General features: G+C 43.3%; 1 protein-coding gene across 1 annotated transcript; it reads right to left on the bottom strand.

The window, feature by feature from the left end:
- Window positions 1–2,458: 2,458 nt before the first annotated feature.
- LOC139838638 (uncharacterized) lies at window positions 2,459–4,903 on the bottom strand. The gene is made up of 2 exons (XM_071828678.1): window positions 4,409–4,903; window positions 2,459–2,875 (listed from the first exon to the last, which is right to left on the bottom strand). The coding sequence occupies exons 1-2, from the start codon at window positions 4,721–4,723 to the stop codon at window positions 2,597–2,599; spliced, it is 594 nt and encodes a 197-aa protein (XP_071684779.1). The 5' UTR covers window positions 4,724–4,903; the 3' UTR covers window positions 2,459–2,596.
- Between the last annotated feature and the right edge of the window lie 3,314 nt (window positions 4,904–8,217).

Genomic DNA, 8,217 nt, shown 5'->3' with positions numbered 1-8,217 from the left:
TGTTGTTCACCTCTTTTTGGTATGCAGAAAAATTATGCTATTTCATTTTTTCCAGTGTACTCAACAGTGTTGTTCATTTGTTGAATATGGTTTCTTGTATGAATTTAGATATGCCCATTTGTATCATTTATAATAATTTTGTATTCATATATTAGATGAAGTGTCTAATCTGTGGAAACCGTGATGGTGGTTGCCACATGAAGCTGAAGGAACCAGAGTTCTTCTGCATTACTATGCGTACAACCTTTGAAGAATACTCTGTAAGTTATTTTGATATGCTTGTTGTGTTACTGGTGTATTTAGAATCCATTCCCCATTTAATTTTCAGATTGAAGAAACATCACAAGTATGTGCATGTTGTTGTTATACATCAGTATCATTTTGGTGGATAGAAGAACTGATTGTTTTGTATTATAGCACATATATTTGAATAAAGAAAATTTTGGTGGTTGGCTGTTTTAGGTTTGCTAGCTTCATTCTTTGCTGGAAATTGTGGTGTTAGCTTGTAGACAGTACTGTAGACAATGTGAAATGAGATCACTTCACACAACCAACAGATTTGCATTTTTATTTAGTATCCACAATCTTAATTTGCCATGCAGCTAAATATGCAATGCATGGAAAATAGGTTTGGAAGATTACTAATGTGAACTTTGTTGCAGAACATCCCTTGCTATGTTAGGAAGTATATCAACAAGTCTACTGGTAATGCCTTGACTGTTGAGTCTGGGGACAGGGGTGTTTACAGTTTTCTGCTGGACAAGATGGACAAGAAGACTCGTATTTTCGGTCCTAACTACAAGAAATTCCTCACTGATTATGATATGCATCTGAATGAGAAGATAAAATTTGATATCATAGAGGAAGAAGAAAATGTGTTTGTTACTACACTAGACATTGAAGATTACCCCAAGGAATTATTCAAAGGTAATTTGCTGTCACTTTTTTGTTCATCTGTTCTTTGTGTTTAACAAACTGCTCTTTTTCTCATGGATTTTTCTCTCATTGTTTTTTCCTGCAGAAGTTTTTACTTTTGAAGGAGATGCTAAATCCATCTTTATCTCAAAAACTGTTGAACTTAAAAATTCTGAGATCATCAATATCAACAGCCGTGTTTACGACCGTGGTCTGGGCCTTGGCGGTGTTTTTGTACATCGCCTATCTACATATGATGTTGCTTCCAATGCACTGGTAATTTCCTTGATATATGTTTTATTCTGTTCATTTTTGAATGATTGTCTTTTTGATGTGGTTTTTTTTTATTATATCACAGCGTATCCCGAAGACTATTGTATCTGTTCTTGACGTTCCTCGTAGTGGTGATATCTACTTTCTGAGGGGTGAGGATGATGATGACAGCCATGCTGTCTACTACACATCCGTTGATGGCAGAATCAGGTTTAAGTCGGGTTGGATTGACTTCTGTGTTAAGAATAACTTGGTGGCTGGCCTGTTAGTCCTGTGTTTGTTCTTTAAGATGGAGGGCATGCTTTTTATGTCTGTTGATGTGATCGAGGATGTGATCGAGTGATTACTTCACGTACTTTGTTATATATTTCCAGTAAGATGTAGGGGTTTAAGTTTCAGACGATGAACCTACTGCACTACTCGAACCTACTGTTTGTAAAGTGGTGGATATGTTCACTCTGGTGTATGTTGTGCTAATCTATGTAATCGTCGCGACTATTTGAACTACCTCTCTCTTTTTATGTGAAATTGTATGTTCTTTTCTGAACTTCAATAATCATGGAAGGATTACTGTGTTTATTATGTTTTTATGAGTGATTTGTACTGAACTATGTTCTCTTTTTATGAGTCAATTAACTCAATTCTTCTAAAGCTGATTTGGTTGGAGATGGCCCATTAGTCAAATCTAGATTGGGCTGTCAAATGAGATAGTTGTTCCTGTTTTATATGTACCACCTGAACTAGCCTAATAGGCCTAATTGGATGGAGTTGGCCCATTAGTCAAGTCTAGATTGGGTTGTTGTCTATTGCGAGTGTTGTAGCTGTCAAATGAGATATTTGTTGTTGTTGATCGAGAGATTTGTTGTTGTCAAGTATCACATAAGATAACAATCCACCATACTGCCAACACGCCGTCTTTATTTTATATTATCAGAGGTTTTCCCCCATTTCCACTGGAAAAAACCTTATCAATTATGTACAAAACCTCTGCAACACAACTGAGCAATACATGTTTTCTCTTTTTTTTTACCCTGAAGCAAAACTGACAATACATTTCCTATAATCAAACGCTTACTTTGGCAAAATCTTTGTCACTACATCATGCTAACAGGCTAGAGCAACAGCAGCAAATAGAACATGCTTACCTAGCATCCAAGCACACAACAGGGCCAAGCATGCACAACACATAAGCATATGTAGTAAGCACAACATAAACATGCTTAAACACTAAGCATACTTAATTAGAAACATAGTTCAACACAGCATTAACCAAGTTTCAACACCATAAGTACGACAGAGTTTAACATAAACACACAACTAAAGGAACATGATAGCAGGTAGGCATCAGGTAGGCAGGCAGGTCGGCAGGCAGGTAGGCAGGCAGGTCGGCAGCATCCTCCGCATGCTCCTACTGCCTGGGGGCGTACTTCTTGAGGAAGAGGCCGTAGGCGGCATGCTTGGCCCTGATGTGTGCGGGTGTCTGCCCGCTGCCAACACCAGTGTAGGTGGCATGCTGGTACATGCCGAGGAAGTCCGTCGGCATTTCCTTGCGGCTGCACCAGGGGCACTTGAACCTCCCTGGGCCAAGAAGGTAGCGAATCTCCCCAGACCTAAGCCTGCGGAGAACATGCCTACTCTTCACGTCCCTATCCTCCCGGTCAGAACAGACTTCATCCGAAGGATCCTCCTGTTAAATGAAGTAAATTAGGTTAATTAGCTGCTATGGTGTAGAAACAATGTAATGACTATAAATAGAAAGGGAATGAAAACAATGCAAAGTATTTATTTGTATAAATGCACATTAGTTAGTAACTATACATACCATATCTAATTTAAAGCTTGCATAAATAAGTAAATCAATAATGCAAATTAGTTATTAACTGTAGATAGCATCTGCAATTTAAAACTTGTATAAATAAGACATTATAGCAATAGTGTGAATTAACCAGTTAACAAATGTTGTTCGAATTGATGGAAATAAGTGTTAAATTAATATGACAAGCATCTCTTAATCACACGGTTAAATAAAAGTTTAACACATTCATACAAATTACTAACCAGGATTTAAGCTCCATTTGAAACACACAATTATGTAATTCAAGTAAACAACATGAAACAGGAAGTCAAGATGGGCACATATAACCCTATAATATGTTGTAAATTTGTAACCTAAGCATGTAATGCTACATTTCTGAGGAATACGAGGATTAATACCTGGTTAGCCTCGGTTTTACTCCAATTTTCTTATACACACAAGCAGCTAAGCAAACAATGTACCAAACACAAACAAGCAGCTAAGCCAGTGGCGGATCTCCCATTCTGGCAAGGTCTAGCCTATGCAATAGCTAGCATTGGCAATTAATACTAATAGACTATTACTTGAGCAGATTTTATGCTAGAACTAGCGCTTAATCTTGGCTTGTGGTATCAATTTTTCCTCTAAGCTATCATCTTCACCACACCATAATCTTGGGTCGTCCTCCGCTCCTGAGCTAAGCGATGTTTGGAGTAGCAAGCAGCTAAGCAAGAGCTAATCAAATTAGCATAGCATCAATGCGTTGAGCAAGGAGCAGAGAAACACAGGCAACCGCTCTGAACCATGGCCTGATTGAGAAACCATGACCATGATGCTTTGTTTTCTTTGCCAACAACCCCAAATGTGCAAAAAAATGGATATATTGGCGCAAGTAAAGGTAGATCCAGAGTTCACTAAAAATATTTTGCTACAGTTCTTATGATTTACATTTCATGTTATGATAATATTACTTTTGTTGGATATGTAGATGAGGTTTCTTTACCCTCCTCGATTGGAAAAGTATATATTAAAAACAATTGGAGAACGATGGAGGCAACATAAGTCAAATCTGAAATCACTCTATTTTGATGCAACCAAGAGTATGGAAGCAAACAACACCAATGTTCCAAGGGGTGTGATTAAAGATCATTGAATTTCTCTTGTTACTAATTGGATGAGCCAAAAGGCAGAGGTACATATGGACGACTTGTCAGATTACCATTTACATCTTGCTTAGTTTCTCTAGGGAATTATGCAAATGCATGTGCTTAGGCCACAATCGAAGCGGAAGGCAACCGCTCTGAACCATGGCCTGATTGAGAAACCATGACCATGATGCCCTGTTTTCTTTGCCAACAACCCCAAATGTGCAAAAAAAATGGTATGTAAAGCAAAAAAAAAAGGTTGAGAGGTTGAGAAATTTACCTCGGACGGGTCGGCGGAGTCGAATTCTTCGAAGGTGGGCACGTCGTCGGGGCTGTTGATCTTGAGCCCCGCCGCCTTCCTCTCCTGCCTCTCTCGGGTCTTCTGGTTCTTCTTCTTCCGCCGCCGCATCTGCGCCTCCGTCTCGTGCGCACGCTTCTTGCTCGCCGGTGCAGCCACCGGCCAGCCGTATCTTGCCGTCTGGCCCCAACCGGAGCTCAGATCTGGGGCAGCTCCGGCCGCCGATGGTGCCGCCAACTGCGTGTCGTCAACCGCCGCCTCCTTGCCCTTCCCCTCCTTCCCCTTCCCCCTCTCCATGGACGAGCGCGAGCGAGCACGAGCGAGCACGAGCGAGAGCGAGCTGTTCTTGACCTAGGGTTTTTTCCCGATTTGGGGATTGCTTTGGATGGATGCGCTGAAGTGTGAAGAGGACAGGGGAGAAAAGCGTTATATATCTCGGCGGTTCCGCGTGGCCGCGCGTGGACACGTAGGCGTATAATACATGGACGGTATGGGTCATATACGGGCTTGTACGTGGGCTGATACGAACCCAGCCAAACCCGAAGTACACAGGAAATGACGATCTTGCCCCCAGACCCGAAGCGGTATGAACGAATCCTAACCGTCCATGTGTTCTCGCGATTTGGCTTGTTTGTGGTGGGTGCGTACGGAAGCAAAAACGCTAACATAAAACGAACCAAAAGTTGGCATCAAGGTCAAGTGACGTATGAGGCGGCTAATGAGCAAGCCTCCTTTAATAATCTCTTCATTCATTTGCTGGGTTAAAGCTGACCTTTGAGGCGGGCCAGGCGGCTAAGGTTCAGGATCAGTAGCTAAAAGTCGATTAGAAACTTATAGTAAAGCATCAGCAACATCCATGTTCATGAAAAGAAAAGATGACCGCCGGAGATAAAATATGTGCACGATAATTATTTTCATTCGCACAAAGTACTACTTCCTCTGATCCATAATTAGTTTAATTTTACTTTCTTGACCCATTGACAACGTGTGAATGTGTGCACTGTCGACCTCCTTTAACGACATGAACTTGCAGTGCTAAACCTTCCTATTAGTGGAATCAAACTATCCCCATGCACAAAACCTAGGCTAGGGATTAGCTAGGAGCGTGATTGGTTGCACGCAAAGCCTTTTCTCACATTTAGTGGGCTAAAATTCGCGCGTTTGGAAGCCCCAGCTCGCACCATAATCTTGCATGTCACAATATTTAAAGCAGGCCAAAAGTTGGCCTGAGAGGACGGCCGAATCGGCCGTTTTTTTGGGGACAGGCCCAGCCGAGTGCCGCATTGCTACTGTTTCGCACGAGGTGGGAAGAGCGGGAGACGAGGCGAAACCCATTACTCCCGAACCCCACTCCCCTCACCGCCCAACCGGCATACTCACCTCCTCGGAAACTCCATGGTCATCGTTCCTGCTCCGTCTCCGCCCGGCGGCCTCCCCTCGAAGCACAGGATGTCCGCGCAGGAGGTCTGGGCGGCGCGGCAACTGGACCTACTCGCGGCCGGTGGAGTCAGCAACTTCGCGGCCGCTCTAAAGCGGCCATCCCCGCTTTGTTCGATGCCTCCCGCGACGAGGTCGGCGACCATGGCGGCCCCGTTGGAGATCACTGGTCTCACCAGCGGATCGTCATGACGGCGACTCCCGCTGCGCAGAGCAATCCGGCCGGCAAGGCTCCTGCATACGCATGGGCCTAGTCTCATCGATTTGGCAAGGTTTTTTTCGACCCCTCTAGCGGCCGCCTCGAGCAAGCCGTCCTCTTCTTCCCGGGCTTCGGCGTGTCGGTACCGCTCTCGGAGCGTTCCTTCGCCATCGACGACGCCCGATTTCTCCAAGGTACACACACAATCTCACATATTAAGGATCCAGGTTAGGGTTTGGTCAATTTTGGTACCGTCCAAAGAATGTGCTATGTCCGGCGAACGGTCGGTCGGCCGGCGGTAGGGTTAATATCCATGCGGTAGTAGGTTTCCTTCGGCTGGTGTTGCATGCACAATCTAGATTTCCTGATTTGGGATTTGATTTTGTGCGGTTGTGAAATGGTTACATATCTCAAATTGGGAAATTGGGACAAAACTTGCATTTCTCTTTTGTCTGATATGCTTGAACATTTGACTTATGTGCTTCTGCAATTGTCTCACGCTGTCTTAATGTTCATGCTCCACATACATGCACAACACCATGGATGTGCACTTGTGTAGATCATGCTCCTGGGCATGGATAACTTGGTGATGAACACAATGGCAGTGCCATTGTGTTTATCATGCTCTTGCTCATGCTCAGGATGGTGATGAGCAAAGATAGATACATTGACATGGTGTTGATCATGCTCCTGGTCATGGAGAACATGCTGATGAACACAATGGTTGTGCCATTGTGTTCGCCATGCTCTTGATCATGCTCGGGATGGTGATCAACACAATTGCATTCTTGTACTCGCATACATGTAGATCATGGCACTTACAAGAGGTGTCTTATCTACCTAGGTCGTAAAGCTGGAGTGCAACACCGTGGGGAGAGGATGGTTCCCTCCGCCAGGCTACTAGGACAACCTTGTCCTCAACCGATGGATGAGCTCCCTGAAGCCGGTTGAAGGAGATATGCCCAAGAGGCAATAATAAAAGTGGTTATTATATATCTTTATGTTTATGATAAATGTTTATATACCATGCTATAATTGTATTAACCGAAACATTGATACATGTGTGATATGTAAACAACAAAGAGTCCCTAGTATGCCTCTTAACTAGCTTGTTGATTAATGGATGATTAGTTTCATAATCATGAACATTGGATGTTATTAATAACAAGGTTATATCATTGTATGAATGATGTAATGGACATACCCAATTAAGCGTAGCATAAGATCACGTCATTAAGTTATTTGCTATAAGCTTTCGATACATAGTTACCTAGTCCTTATGACCATGAGATCATATAAATCACTTATATCGGAAAGGTACTTTGATTACATCAAACGCCACTGCGTAAATGGGTGGTTATAAAGGTGGGATTAAGTATCCGGAAAGTATGAGTTGAGGCATATGAATCAACAGTGAGATTTGTCCATCCCGATGACGGATAGATATACTCTGGGCCCTCTCGGTGGAATGTCGTCTAATGTCTTGCAAGCATATGAATAAGTTCATAAGAGACCACATACCACGGTACGAGTAAAGAGTACTTGTCAGGAGACGAGGTTGAACAAGGTATAGAGTGATACCGATGATCAAACCCCGGACAAGTAAAATATCGCGTGACAAAGGGAATTGGTATCGTATGTGGATGGTTCATTCGATCACTAAAGTCATCGTTGAATATGTGGGAGCCATTATGGATCTCCAGATCCCGCTATTGGTTATTGGTCGGAGTGAGTACTCAACCATGTCCGCATAGTTCGCGAACCGTAGGGTGACACACTTAAGGTTGGATGTTGAAATGGTAGAACTTGAATATGGAATGGAGTTCGAATATTTGTTTGGAGTCCCGGATGAGATCCCGGACATCACGAGGAGTTCCGGAATGGTCCGGAGAATAAGATTCATATATAGGAAGTCATTTTATAAGATTTAAAATGATCCGGAAGGTTCTATGGAAGGTTCTAGAAGGTTCTAGAAAAATCCGGAAGAAACCACTTTGGAAGGCGGAGTCCCAAAGGGACTCCACCACCATGGCCGGCCAACCCTAAAGGGGGAGGAGTCCCAAGTGGACTCCCCTAAGGGGGCCGGCCACCCCCTCCCAAGGAAGGGTGGGAATCCCACCTCTAGTGGGAGTCCTAGCTTGGGTAGGTTTCATGT

The sequence above is a fragment of the Lolium perenne genome, chromosome 1 (assembly GCF_019359855.2).
Source record: "Lolium perenne isolate Kyuss_39 chromosome 1, Kyuss_2.0, whole genome shotgun sequence".
NCBI classification, from domain to species: Eukaryota; Viridiplantae; Streptophyta; class Magnoliopsida; order Poales; family Poaceae; genus Lolium; species Lolium perenne.
This window is presented reverse-complemented; position numbering and strand designations above follow the sequence as displayed.

What these genes read in the sequence shown, in the direction of transcription:
- LOC139838638 (XM_071828678.1), bottom strand. Translation starts at nt 4,723, where the DNA reads ATGGAGAGGGGGAAGGGGAAGGAGGGGAAGGGCAAGGAGGCGGCGGTT. An exon ending in ACTCCGCCGACCCGTCCGAG is followed by an intron (nt 2,876 to 4,408) that starts GTAAATTTCTCA and finishes TTCATTTAACAG; the next exon opens with GAGGATCCTTCGGATGAAGT.